At 49.9% G+C, this 14,463-nt stretch overlaps 1 protein-coding gene across 1 annotated transcript in view; it reads right to left on the bottom strand.

Moving 5' to 3' along the window:
• faf (ubiquitin carboxyl-terminal hydrolase-like faf) overlaps positions 1-9,356 on the bottom strand; it is a gene marked incomplete at its 3' end in the record, with an annotated part of 39,591 nt that extends 30,235 nt beyond the window's left edge. Inside the window, exons 1-3 of the mRNA XM_037219416.1 lie at positions 9,207-9,356; positions 750-905; positions 207-411 (exon numbers count right to left, since the gene is read on the bottom strand). Coding sequence (XP_037075311.1) covers positions 207-411; positions 750-824 — 280 coding nt within the window. The remainder of the gene's footprint in view (positions 1-206; positions 412-749; positions 906-9,206) is intronic.
• Positions 9,357-14,463: the final 5,107 nt, after the last annotated feature.

Below are 14,463 nucleotides of genomic sequence, written 5' to 3'. Positions count from 1 at the left end.
ACTTAAACCTGACCTAATTGTAGACCGTCCAGCTGACCTTGCTCGCCGCGTCTGCCCTGACAGCAGGCCGGGGCTGACCTGCCGAGGCCTGCAGCTGGCCTGGCCAGAGCGCACACCTCATACTGGACCACACCCGACCTTCCTCGAGCTCGTGCCGGAGCCGGAGCCGGAGCCGGAGCCGTGGCCGCGGTTGGCGGCCGACTGACCTCGCTGGCACAGGTCGATGGCCGCGTTGAGCAGCACCTCCAGCTCGCCGCCGGGCAGCACAGGGATGACCCAGCGCGGCCGCGAGATCATCTCCTCCAGGCGGGTGAGCTCGGCCACCGGGAACTCCGGCTCGGCGGCCGCCGCGCCCTCCGAGCCGTCGGCGGCCGGCGGTGGCGGCGGCGCCGGCGGCTCGGCATCGCCGCCCTGCCGTACAGCAGCCGGTCGTCAGCGCTGGTGACACTCCGTCTCCGGCCGGCTGGGGGGGGGGGGGGGGGAGGGGGGACGCCCGAACACGGCCGCACGTGCGCCAAACAAGGCACAAAAAAGAACACACAGATTATCGGCACAAAATCGCAGGGCAAACAAGTGCCAACGCCACTGTAGCCTCAAACAGAGCCTGACCGACATGCTACGCTCACATAGTGATAAGAGCCAGCCGACAAAGCAGCCTGAAGACCAAAGGCATAAGCCGCCAGATGACGGCCGCCGGTCCACTTCGGACACACAGTCGCGGCGGACGTCGGTCGCGCGCGTGCACCCACCGCGTTGTTGTTGGCGGCGTTGGCGGGGTCGGACGCCTGCGGCTCGGCCGGCCCGCCCCGCATGGCGATGGTCATCCTCTTGCTTAGTCGTGCCAGCTGGTTTCAGCGGGGAGCGCGGCGCACCCAGCACGCTGGCTCGCCGGCCGGTCGCGCCGCCTGCGGAGCACGCCAGAGACGGCGGCGGCGGCGTCACACACAGGCTTCGACACGCCGGCCCCAACTCCGGGCCGGACGGCCGCGCTCCGGCACGCCCGTCGGCGCCCGGCGCAGCCACGTGCGGACTCGGCCACGTGCGCGCGCCCGGCCACGTGCGGCCGCACGGGGCGCCGTTACACGACCGGACGCCGGTCACGGGTCGGGCATGTGGCCGCTCACACGTCCACCATGCGTCGCAGGTTTGAAGAGGCACGGCGCCACCGACCGTGCGTCATCAAACACAGTATCCATACTAAAGACCCGACACATTCTGGCCCCTTTCTGGCCCAAGAAAAGGGTTATCGCTGGTATAACGTAGGTTATGTATTACTCTTTAAAAAGTCATTTACAGCTGATGTCTTCTTTGATCCAGGACGAAATACGTAATACGAAAAGTTTTGGTTGGGTGCAGTGAGGTTTTTCCATGTCATGTTAGTTAAAAAAAGCTGCACGGAGATGCTTAATCAATGGCCATCCGTTGATTCCATAGAGGTAAACACCTAGTTCCTCTCCATACTGGGCGTTGGGCTAACCAAAAGGTGCAACAGCTTGAGACTTGCTGCTCCCATCAGAAGCCATGCATTGATATCCACAAATCACAAGAGCACAAATCTTGCACCCACCAGACTAAGATGTCCAATAGCAAACAGCCTGTGTTGCCACCTAGGTATATGATAAACCATGTATGAAAATGTGAAAAATAAAGCGTGTGAATGTTGAATGGAATCGCCTTTAAACAATACCGGGAAATGAGAAACGAGTAACAGAATCGCACTGGTCTGCAGATTAGCAAAGCTTACTTCCTATGCCCTATGCAAACCAACTCAAACTTGAACATGACTTAACCTACCATTGACGACGAACCACATTAATTGCCAAGGATGCAACAAAAATTCATAGAAAACCGCACGCCCAACCACCTACCGCAGACGGCCTCCTACCCACGCGCCACCATTGTGTCATGGCAATGCAAATAAGAGAATCACTCCCACTTCAGAGTCGGAAACGTCTCAACTATTCAGCGGTTTGCGGCCGCCTCCCAGCTCAGGTTGGAGGTTGAACATAACAAAACTCTCCAGTTGGTTTTAATGAGTCGCCTCCTCGTGACTGATTTGTCAAGAGCATAAATATTCTGCTCGCGCTCATGCCTTCAATAAACTTGTAAACATTTGGAGGAAAGCTGTATAGAGATGAGCATCACGATTATGAAGAAGGACTTATTTGTACTCATCCAGAACCGCCATGTGGTTGGATTTTTGGCCACTTGCTGGTATCCGGAGTACAAAGATGTTACGGCAGCTGTGGATTTAAACCAAGTTAACTTTATCACTTAAGGATATGAAATAAAAGTTAGTAATTCAGGCTTTACAAAAATACCCTTGAAGTCGAAAAACGTTGCTATAAATGACAAAAAAACTGTTCGGAGACAGCTATCTCACTCCGGCAAAAACACCAGGACACCAGGGTAACATGAGCCCATAACTTTGGCCCTGCAAATTAAGGAGAAGGGTTTATTAGGCTAAAAACATCAATTAATTGCAAAATAAATTATCACATTTCCCAATGATATCGGTTAAAGCGCATCAAAATCCATTGATACCTTGCATTATCCACTGGAGTCAGCGGAGTGACTGACTCCGATCACTTTTGGCCGGCCTACACGGGTCTGTCAGGCATTGTACTTGTGCTGGCTCGGTAAATTGGTTAAGAGTGCTGCCTGTCTCTATTGTTCGGGTGGGACGTGCAGGGCCTTGTGTGTTGACCGGGAGTGGGAAGGTGGATGGCGTGAATGTTTAGATGTTCTTGATGATGATTGGAGTTTCAGGGCGCGTCGACTTCTAGGGTCATTTTGCGCCGTTTAGATGCTCTTAAAACCAGTTAGCTGGTGAAGCGTAAGAAGCGTGACCGTCGTGGAGCGTGAGTAGCGTGATCGTGGTGAAGCATGAGTAGGTGGCCGTCTATGGCATGTTCGTTTGCATTTTTTTGTGTACCATTTTTGTCTGGCTGTGCGTATCGTACCCACCCTCCATTTTGGAGGGTGCGTAAGCCCGGTGTGCAGTCACCCTCCATTTTGGAGAGTGTATAAGCCCGATGCGTAAAAACCTTCCGTTTTAGAGGGTGTATACACAGAGCCTTTCATAAATTGAAAAAACCAATGTATATGCCCACGTGTTTCATAGTACAGAGTATGAAACTGTGTTGTTTCAGTGTGCCATGTTCAATACTGATGTTTCCTTTCATTTGAAGTGTTTTTACATGAATTGCTGTGTATGAAAAGTGGCGCTTTTGTTGAGTGCCACCCATTGTACTATTTTCTCTCAAAGATAACCTAAATAAAGCTATAATGACCCAATCACTTGGATAATTTTGTACTTCACTATAGGAAATTTGTACTCCGCTACCAGGACAATTTTTGGAATTTCCAACACTGTGCGTCTGGACACGAATTTTTCACGTGGCCTTGCCGTTGCATTCACAAATCGCAGAAGCCAAGCTTGTCGTATTTCCGTACCGGATTCGCAAATATACTCGTAAATCGTTTGCTCTGAAGTGAGAAGCACTAATCGCAAGTTTCTATTCTCACAGCACCGCAGAGAGCATTCAAGCATCCCCGGCTGCAGCACCACCCCAGGTCTACCATCGGCATGCCGGCGTTAGGTCCGCACGAGCATTTTCTGTCTCCCACCACGGTCTTGAAAGGAGAATGGTCACCAATCGCGGGTAATACTATATGATGTTATGTGACATGTGTCTATGAACTTAGTTCACATTAATTCAACAGGACAAAAATAAAAATGACTTCTTAAACCATCCCAACGAAACGCACACTATGGTGAGTCACGGAACTTACGGCTATTTGATGGAGTAATACAACATAAAATTCGTAAACTGGGGTATATCGACGACCTTCCACGCCACGCCAGTGCGGAACACAGCACACCAAAGCAATATGTCAATGTGCCAAAAGTGCGAAAATAAAGCACATACACACAGGCTGTCTCAACCCAGCTACATTTTGCAGAGGACCAGCGCAGCAGCTCAGGCAACGACCTCTGCTCTGGCGCATTTTGAATACCCTTTAATGCACCAATTGGTTCAATAATGTATCAAAACAGCAATAGCTCAGTTTGCGCACACGCCACGTGAAAGATCATGAAACCAATCCAAGCACAGGCCTAGAACGCACAACCATGAGTAAATCACCCGATGTTTTATCTGACGTCATGTTGGTGATGAAAATGAAAACAAAACCAGTCCGGCAAACCATTCGGGAAGTGACAACGGCCCGAAAGCGGCTAGTCGGAGTTATAAATCAAAGACAGCCTGCGTCGCTGCTTCACACAACACTCAAGCCTCCAGCCAACGACACTTTACACAACACTGCAACGATGGACGCCGACGCACGCCAAGAATGTGGAATCTGATACCATATGGAAGAATGTCAATGTCACTGCTTCATTCAGCCTGGTGCTTTTATGGAGACTACCAGGAAACGTCAGGACCCTAGTGGGAATCACGCCATCCACGGGACCATATGGGACTATAAACCGCAGCCAAAAGGCGCATCTAATCCACGATAAGCATTCTGGAAACCAGCCTGGGTCCAGTTCAGCGATGAAAACATGATATGCAATGTAAAAGAAAGCAAGTTTTCCCAGGTCCACAGCATCGTCTAGGGAGTACCTCCTCAGTCTTGCCCGCCCTCTCTGCCCGGGTGAGAGGCGGACAACGACAAAAAGCCTCAGCAGCTGAGTGCAAAGTCGCAAACGCCTCCGCAGTAAAATATCACGTCAAATCCAGCACTCTGACCTGAGTCTGTTTCAAGCACAATCAATCAGAGCCTCTAAGGGTCAGGAAACGGACGTCGAAGACTACCAGACACCCATCTGCCAAAGCTTTAAAATAATAAGTCATCTGCAGTGGCACCACGACGGTCGTCCGGGCTGGACTCGTGCTGTGTTTGCTACCATGTTCAATGCCTCTGATGAGTAGCTTCAGTCACCAAAAGGGATTCCACAGGTTGAGAACTCACTGGACATTACTCGAAGTGGCAAATGCCTGCAATATCGAAATCGGTTCATTTCGCACACAAAAAGCTGGCCGGCTTCTCGCCGGTGAGTTTTGCGGTGGACAGTGAACACTTTCCACCAAACATCGGTACTATAGAGGAGCGCAAACAACTCTAGCGCTATGTCCGCTGCTGGACAGTTCCATCTGCATGCGTACCCCGTAGCAGAATCGACGGTCGTGTCCCAGGCAGCAGTCCTAACCAGCACAGTTGCCGCGCACGGCGGCACTACTGTACGAGGAAGGACGGGCGGCTTAGATGTGGCAGATCTTAAGTAGCAGGTCCAGCATGTCTCAAGCCCAACCACATGTTCACATTGTGACTGGTGACAACCATGTTTGCCAAATAGAGCATGAGTATGATAATGGTGATAACCCAACAGCAGCACTAGCAGACCTTAGCAGTTGCCACACCAGGCAGATAGCTCTCCAGTTCTGCAAAAACTTCCAGGGCACAAGATGAAATTAATAATTCAATGACCACCAGAAAACTGTGGTACAGCTACCTGGTTGTTCTTTGGCTACTATTACCTGTTACCTAGTACACCAATGTCATTCCAAACACCTCAACAAAAACAAGGTACTGACAAGAGACTGCAAGACTGAGGACACAAGGAGACTGGCTGAAATCGCTGTTAACTGAGACACCTGATTGCATGGTGTTGTGGCACAACAGCATGCTCCCACCAACAAAATTCCCCACCTGGTATCCAGGTACATTCCAAGGAAACCTCCATTCACATTTGACACATCTTTGTCACGACTTGATAACCGAACTGAGCAACAGGACCTTTCAATCTGTGTCAGGAATGCTAACTTTTCTTAATTATTGATGAGTACAACTGGCAGAATGCACTGCATTGTATCATGACTAGGATGCAGGCATCACCCCACACAGAATAGACCCCAGAGCTGGATAGTTCACAGCCAATCGGAGTAAGGAGATGTACTATGCAAAAATTAAAAAAATATGAAGGAAATCATGGCAACTGCCATTACTGGCATCACCTCAAATCATGGCATTCAGGACCATTATTATCACATGGTGAGAACCACAAACTGCTGGCACTTTATTGCAGTCCTCCCAGCGCAATCGGATGGGACCATTATCAGGGACTGGGGAGCAAATGCCACCTGACTGGCTATAGCACTCCTGTATCCACACCTCTCCTGAGGTAATTAGGGGTATGCAGGTAATTCAGGGCAGTCAGTGTCAGTTTGGTTTTGGTCTGCATCAAAATCCATAGAGTGCAACCAGCAAAACTCTAAGCAGCTCTTAGTGGCCACCATATTTGCTGGGTGTCACTAGGTGAAACAATGCTGTTGAGTTCTGGTTTGGGTTATAGCTGACACCTCTTGATGTATGAACACCACAGGCTACCTGAGAGACAGACTGAAGTTAAAGCACTTTCTGTTCTTACAGCTTTTTCACTCTTGTTGCTTGTAGTCAGTACAATTACTGTGAACTGACATGAGAAGCAAAGCACCATTGAGAAAACCATGACTTGTGATGTTATGCTTTTAGGAACATGCATGATCAAGTCAACCCACATGTCAATATCCTTTATACAACAGAATGGCACATACACAACCATGGGTGTGCACAAAATGCATTACTGTTTCATCTGGTCACAGCAACAGCTCCCAAGCATGAATCAGGAGCATTCCTTCATTGTGCAGGCAATAAATAGTGTTGTATCATCAACACACCAGTTAATCAACAGTATCAGGAACAAATCCTAGAATCACCATGTCTGGTGTTGTGACACACCTCAGGCACCAAGATATATGATCTGTTAAGTCATAATTGCATCTGCATCATATCTAAGGGAGTACAATATTATTTCTGTGATGCAGTTGGCTTCCAGCAATGTCAGACACAATCTCTTCCTCTGACCAGATCTTGTGATAAAAGGCATGCCTTGAAACATCAAGCATTGACAATATAGCCAGTGTTTGCTTAATGACAATGTTTAAACCAGTACCTCATAGTGAAATGATGGTCAAGAAGTGTCAGCAGAACCCTAACTCATAATACAACATAAAAACAGAAGCTCATGGTTTTCAATATTATATCATAATGTTTACTTCCAGCTCTCAGATATGATGCATACCATCACTGTGAAAGGCATGACTTTGGTTGCAAATAAAGTGTAATAGGAATTGGTGCAAGCCCCACTCGACCAGAGGTAACTCTCAAGCCAGCCTCCACATTTTGATATGTTGATCAGCATGTTTCTGATTGTTTGCCCTGCAAGGTATTGCTCAACATGACGTGATGTTGTCCACACACCTGTAGTTATAGAGACGTCTTTATATGTTACCTGGATGCATGCTCTCTTAATACTTAAATGTCATCCTAGGAATAAACAATAAGGTATTTTTTTAGCTTTTGAAAGGAGTCAAGTAAGCTGCTCTGCAAGAAAGGCTGATTCCATGTCACATTCACTCAGGCATCATACCACTGTTCAACATGGATGGCATGAGAGAATGCTTTACCATGATAGCAACTTTAACATGTTCCTCTCAATTACAAAGTGTTCAAATTGGGCTTATCTAAAGGGAAGTTGTACAGCTAATGGTGACATGTCTCCAATGCCTTTCATAGCAATGCTGTTTGGTGATTTAGTTATTCCTGGCCCCAAGTGCTGAGGAACCTTTAGCTGCTCTAACCTTACTAAAGAGCTTTGTCCCTCTGTTTCTGATGCACCACTGACAATGTTCATACATTGCTGATTTATATGCATAATTATCTGATGGCATATGCTTTAGATCATGGACACACACATTTCATTATCCCATGGTGGTTCCAAGCCTGACAGAAAAGGATATCTGTGAATGTTTTAATATAAGGAGCCTAAAGTACTAGTCAATGGAAAAATTGCTATCCAAGCACCACATACAATATGTACTGGAGGCATAACTAGCACTAATGAGAGCAGAAGAGCTTGATTATTGCTGATGTGAAACTGTAAACACCTGCTATAATGTACCCAGCACATGCTTGAAGTCTGAGGGCATCTGTGATTTTTAAAGCATGTGCTTAACACTGTTAAATTGTTCCTGGCACAGCTGAGCATAACAAAGATAGTGAGGTATCACAACCAAAACAATCAACTGTTTTTGTACCTTACATAACATGAACATCTGGATCTTGATGAGCTGGAAAATGTCAGACACTGGAAAATACCCTTTTTCCAAACAGCATGTTAAAATTTTCCTTCAGTACCCAGCAAACATCTATGGGTAAGTATAGGTTTAAGTCAACTAAATAACCAATGTGCACCACATGCTTAGTTTATATAAAATAGTATAATCAGTATTGTTATATCTGATTATTTTGCTATTCTTGTTATGAAACTATGAAACTTGACATAATATACCCAACATACATTTGAGGCTATAGGCATGTTACTTTCAAAACATGCATCTCATATCACATTGTTCCTCCATCAGGTGCACACCATCCAGACTAGCAGAGCATCAACAGGAATCACCTGACATGATATATTCCTCAATCAGGTGTACACCATCCAGACTAACAGAGCATCATCAATGGGAATCACCTGCCAAGATAAAGAGCATTCTAATATGTCCATGTATCCAGGGTCACTGATTCAGCAGATTTATAGACAGTTGATCCTGTTGAAGCTTTACATCATTGTGATATCATAATTTATCATGGAACAATTTGACAGACCAGATTTTGGAAGTTTGATAACCATCACACAAAGCTCTTAAGGCATCACACCACCCCTTGGCCCAAACTGGAGCAACACTAACTTAGTACCCTTTGTCCCATGAGGTGTCATACTTCACACTTCTTAAATTGAGAGAAATTAAAGGATTATTCGTGCTAGAAAGCCCCCAAGCAATAAGGCTTACTGTTTACCTCAACTGATCACAAATGAGTGAATCCAACAACAAATTGACTTATTGAATACAGTGCCCCATAGCCCTCCTGGAACCTTGCGTATTAACAACTTAAGATGGAATGCCACCAACTATTTATTTGTGTCAAACTTACCCTAGTGGAGACTTATAAAAGCACTATCTGCACGTAACACAAAAATTAAGCCGTTTTCCTCCCATAATATTCGTCAATTTTGTAGACAACGGGAATGAGCGGCTCGACAATACATTTGCGGCGCACAAACAACGCGGCAGAACTAGGATCTGACAACGCGCACTTACGTTTCGATGACCCAAGAAGCTATATCACAAATGGTCTGAAAAATAGCACTGCTCTGAAGCGATACATTCAGTGCCACTTGCATGCAGATTTACGTAGAACGTATAAGTACTATTCGCGCGGAGCCACTTTGCGGCCGTAATCCTTCTCACTGTTGCGGATGCTTACTACATATATCGATCACGACGAATATTTCCGGTTTAAGTGCATAGTGTTTTTCCTTTTGAAAAGTCACGACAAACTTCACTGCGCAAAGGAACCATTTTTTCACATATAAACAAACCTGTTCATCTGAATAGGGCAGTAAACATGAAACTATATTCATGTTAATAGACGTCAACAGATGGCAGTGGTATGGGGTGCGATCGGACAGGACGTGATTTTTGGGTGCTGTGGATAAAAGAGCAGGTAGTGCATGGGCACACCTGCTGTGGTCTGTGGAGCTCCACGCTACGCATGTAACATAGCCTTTCTTTTTTGAGGGTGGATTCCTGAGCACCATGACCAAGGTCACTGGCATGCCATCATAACCCGGCCTGACATGCAACGAAAACGGACGCAGGCCATCCGGAGCATGACCGGGCAGTAAAAGCCCGGCCAAATAGATCAGTGCGCTGCATGACCAGAGCAGCGTTCACAGACCGGGGGCAGAGAGCAGGGGAATGCGCGAGCAGGGTACAACTCGACTGGACTGGGAGAATCGCAGACTTGGCAGTGATGGAGAGGAAAAATAACCGTCCATGAAAGGAACAGACCGGCCCAGGCCCTGCCAGACCGGGCCGGACCGGAGCGGTCAGAACCGGACCAAATCGGACCGAACCGAAACGGCACAGCACGCCACGGCAAGGCAGGTACGGTGTGGGACAGAATGGCACGGAACAGTCGAGCCGAGCCGAGCAGAGACGAACACAACAGGGCCGAGTCGAGCGAAAACGAACCGAACCACACCGCACCGAACGGAATCCCATCGAATCGAATCAAACCGAACCGAACCGAACCGAACTGAACCGATCCGAACCAAATCAACCCGAACCGAACCGAGCCAAACCGCACCGAACCGAACCGAACCAAACCGAACCGAACCGAACCGCACCGCACCGCGCCGCACCGCACCGCACCGCACCGCACCGCACCGCACCGCACCGCACCGCACCGCACCGAACCGAACCGAACCGAACCGAACCGAACCGAACCGAACCGAACCGAACCGAACCGAACCGAACCGAACCGAACCGAACCGAACCGAACCGAACCGAACCAAACCAAACCAAACCAAACCAAACCGAACCGAGCCGAGCCGAACCGACCCTAACCGAACCGAACCGAACCGAACCGAACCAAACCGAGCCGAGCCGAGCCGAGCCGAGCCGAGCCGAGCCGAGCCGAGCCGAACCGAACCGAACCGAACTAAACCGAACCGGACCGGACCGGACCGGACCGGACCGGACCGGACCGACGGACCGGACCGAACTGAACCAAAACCAACCGAAACCAACCGAAACAAACCGAAGCAAACCGAAACAAACCGAACAGAATGGAGTGGAGCCGGATCGATGCAGCGCTGGTTTTCTCAGAAGTATGTAGATATCATCCGTAGTGTGCCGCACCCAGGGACGTCACTTGTTATACTTTTGGGAGCCTGAGTCCCCCCCCCCTCATGCTGGTTGGAGTTCTCAGCAATCAGTGGCGGCGTATCTGTAGGGGGGGGGGCAGCATGAACAACTTGCCCCCACCTTTTGAGGCGCAGCAAAAGTATCTTTTTAACTCCCCCCCCCTTCCCCATAATTTCAAGTGGCCCAGAAGGGATCTTCGGGTACGTGGTAGCACGTGCTTGTTATGTTACCGAAGCAGGCTTTTAGCGTCCATGTGTGGTCCGGAAACGGCCCATCTTAACTCAGAAAAGAATCGTTTCGTGTCCGCGAAGGGCCCGTCTTAGGCTGTAAATGGCCCATTTCAAGGCGGGAAGATACTCATGCCACTTCCAGGTACGGTGGGGCCCCTTTCTTGTCTGGAAAGGGCTCATAGTGAGCTTAAAAAAGGGTTCGTCTTAGGTCGGGAAAAGCCCCGTCGTAGGCTCAGAGAGGAACCTTTCAAGTTTGGAACGGGTCCATCGTAAACTCAGAAATGGCTGGTCTCGAGGCAAGCAGGAACCCAGTATAGGCTGAGAATAGGGGAAAGTTAGGCCCGGAAAGGGCCGATCTCACTTTCTGGGGCTGAGAAGGGCTCATCTCTGGTCTGGAATGGGCCCATCGCAGATTCAGAAAGTCAGTTGCGGTGTGTCTTTGTCGTAAACTGTCCCCCATGTGTGAAAAGAGGGCCAAAACTATGTTTTCCCCAGATTTCAGGTGGCCTAAATGGGGCCCTTGGTGGATTTGTGGGAGAAGTTCGTTTATCGTGTGCCATCAAAGAAATCGTAGAGAGCCCATATCAAGGCCGGAAATGGTCAATTTCAAAGCAGGAAACCCCTATAATGGTTGCACGCAAGGGTAAGGCCCTTTTATGGTTTGAAACGGGCCATTGCAGACTTAAAAGGGCCCGTCTCAATCAGAACAGGCCCGTCGCACACTCATGACAGGTCCGTCTCGGGTCTGGGTGAGGCTCATTGCGAGTACGGAAAGGGCCCTCTCAGGTCTGGAAAGCGCCCTCGTATACGCAAGTAGGGCCCTTCTTAAATCATGAAATGACACATGTTAGATTTAGAAAGTCGACATCTCAGGTCCGGAAAAGGTCCATTTAAACGCTTAAGCTCAGAAAGGGCGTATTTCAGATCCCACAAATCCCCTCTTATACCAGAGCAGAAGCCAAAGCTTTTGTTAGAAGGGATGGGAGCGGCAGGCAGCTTGATGAAGGATTCCCGGCGGAAAGGCACCCCGAAAAATCACCGGATTTGAGCCATTTTATTTCGACGGGTGTCCCAGCTTTCTTCATTCGTAGTCATGATGCAGACAAGTGCGTTCGTTGAGGGGCCTAGTGAATTGAACACTAAAGGAACCCCTTACCTTTCGTGGACAGGGAGCCCCTCCGGTGGAACATTAGGGGGCCCCATTGCCCTTCCCGGTCAGGGGTTGAAGGGATTTCCGTTCCAACTCGCCACCCGGGATACTTGCCGGCTTCTTTTCCGGAGACTCGGGCCGCAGGGGGATGCATCATGAATTGGTCCCCTCCCTGATGCGGCAGGCCCTCAGTCCGCAGATGATGATCCCGGAACGACGCACGGGGCGTCATTGATGCCAAAGGCTCGCTTACCGACACAGGGGTCCAATAATTGGCAGATGACTACAATTCCCTTTATCGGGCGCCCGACCGAAATGGGATGAAGATGCGCGGCCACGGTCGTTACTAGACCCGTGTCTGACACAGGGACCTTTCACTGCATCATTATGGGCCCTTTCACTGTCATATCTATTTCCATTGTAAGCGGGCTCATTCGGCTTAAGAGGCTCCCTGACATTTGGGATTACGTTCCTATCCCGATTCAGAAAACGAACCATGACTGACTCGGCGCCCCTGGCGACATAAGGTCCAATGTTCGGCGTACTACGGTCCCTTGACCAACACAGCGGCCCCTCGTTGCCTCGGGGACCCCGACCGATGCAAGGGTCCTCTTGCTGACAATCATGGGGCTAAGGATGGTTCCGGCCTTCGAAATGGGCCCTGGCCGACACGGACGACTGTTCGAAATTTGTGGCCGCGGATCGACTGGTGGGCCTTCATTGCCCCCAGGGACCCCCAATTGGCGTAAGAGGTCCTCTGATGAACATTTGCGGGTCGTGGTCCCTTGATATAGTCTCTGGCAAGCTCTTCGGGCCCCCTAGTCGGGCCCTTGATCGTCGGCCCCAAGGAGCCCTAAGAGCCTATCTGAACCAAAGGGGAGGCATGGGCCTTTTGCGTCGATCGGGGACCCCTTTAGTCGATGTACGCCTATGTGTCGGTCAAACACCACCAGCACCGCACAGTCGGCTGCGTATCAGTATGAACCCGAGGGCACACTTCCCAATCAGTCAAAGGGCCAGTGATTTACACTGGCCGGACCCCTGTACCTGCCAGGAGCCCACAGGCCATAAAACAGAGGGTCCTGTGCTAGCACAGGGTCCCTAACTTACCACGGACAGTATTCGATGAGGCTCGAGGGAGGTCCAGGTGGGTCATCAGACCCGACAATCAAAGGCCCGATTGGAGGACACAATGGCCTGAGGGACTGGCTGTAGGTCACATAAAGAATCGTAGCCGGTGGGATCGTGGGGTGCAATGCCAGTCAGAGGTCTCCTTGCCCCGTTTGAGAACCCCCTGAGACAATGCGGTTGTCCAAGTCGGACAGAGACCACCAACGCCGAACAGTTGGATTCCTATCAGTCTGAACCCTGGGGGGGCCCATTTCCCAAGCAGAAGCAAGGCAGGGACCACGATTTGCGTTGGTCTGGGTCCCTGAAACAATAGTTGGGGCCTCTGTGTCGGTCAGGTCCCACAGTGCTTAACAAGGGGTTATGTGTCGGCTGATGGCCCCTAATCGGTCACGGGCTTTCTTTGAGAAAGTCCAAAGAGGGACCGAAGGGCCCCGCGACAAACACCAAGGGTCTTACTGGATTGGGGCTCGCCCCTCCCCCCCCCCCCCCCCCATCCACAATGCCGTGATCTGAAATGTCCGTTGAAGGGACTCTATCATGGCCACCCTTATAGGGTTGTCTATTTCATTGAATAGGGCCTTGACACGGAGCCAAGCATTTGGCTCCATGTCTGCCTGATCCCTTGATACGCATTTTCCAAGCAGGAACCAGGCCGGTGCCTGCGATTTGCAATGTTTGAGGTCCCTGACACAATAGGGGCTCCTGCTTTGGTCATGGGGTTACAGTGCCTAACAGGGGCTCTGAAGCGGCAAGTGACCCGGAGTCGGCCAGGAGCGGTGTTTGAGGGGGCCCAAGGAGGGGCCGAAGGGTCTCTCTAGACCACAAATCAAGGGCCCGATTGGAAGGCTGAAAGGCTCGAAGGGCTGACTCTAGGTCATGGTAAGGACCTGCGCCCGTAGGGTTGTAATCTGAAATGTCAGGAGAGCGCCTTGTGCTCCGATTGGGGCCAGCCGCGAGTCGGTCAGGGGAATATCTACTCTACAAGGACTGGGACGGAACCCCGAATGACAGAGGCCTCTTGTGTTTGTCGGGGCTCCCTGACAATAAAAGTATACGTGAGAACTTATGCTGAATGCTCGCATTGAGCCAATGAAATTGTCTTGTGCCAGTCAAGACCCCCAAGCCATTCAACCCA

This window comes from Pollicipes pollicipes, unplaced genomic scaffold, assembly GCF_011947565.3.
Source record: "Pollicipes pollicipes isolate AB1234 unplaced genomic scaffold, Ppol_2.1 Scaffold_4295;HRSCAF=5057_pilon_pilon_pilon, whole genome shotgun sequence".
Taxonomy (NCBI): Eukaryota; Metazoa; Arthropoda; class Thecostraca; order Pollicipedomorpha; family Pollicipedidae; genus Pollicipes; species Pollicipes pollicipes.
Note: the sequence above shows the minus strand (reverse complement) of the source record. Positions and strands in the feature narration are given on the sequence as shown.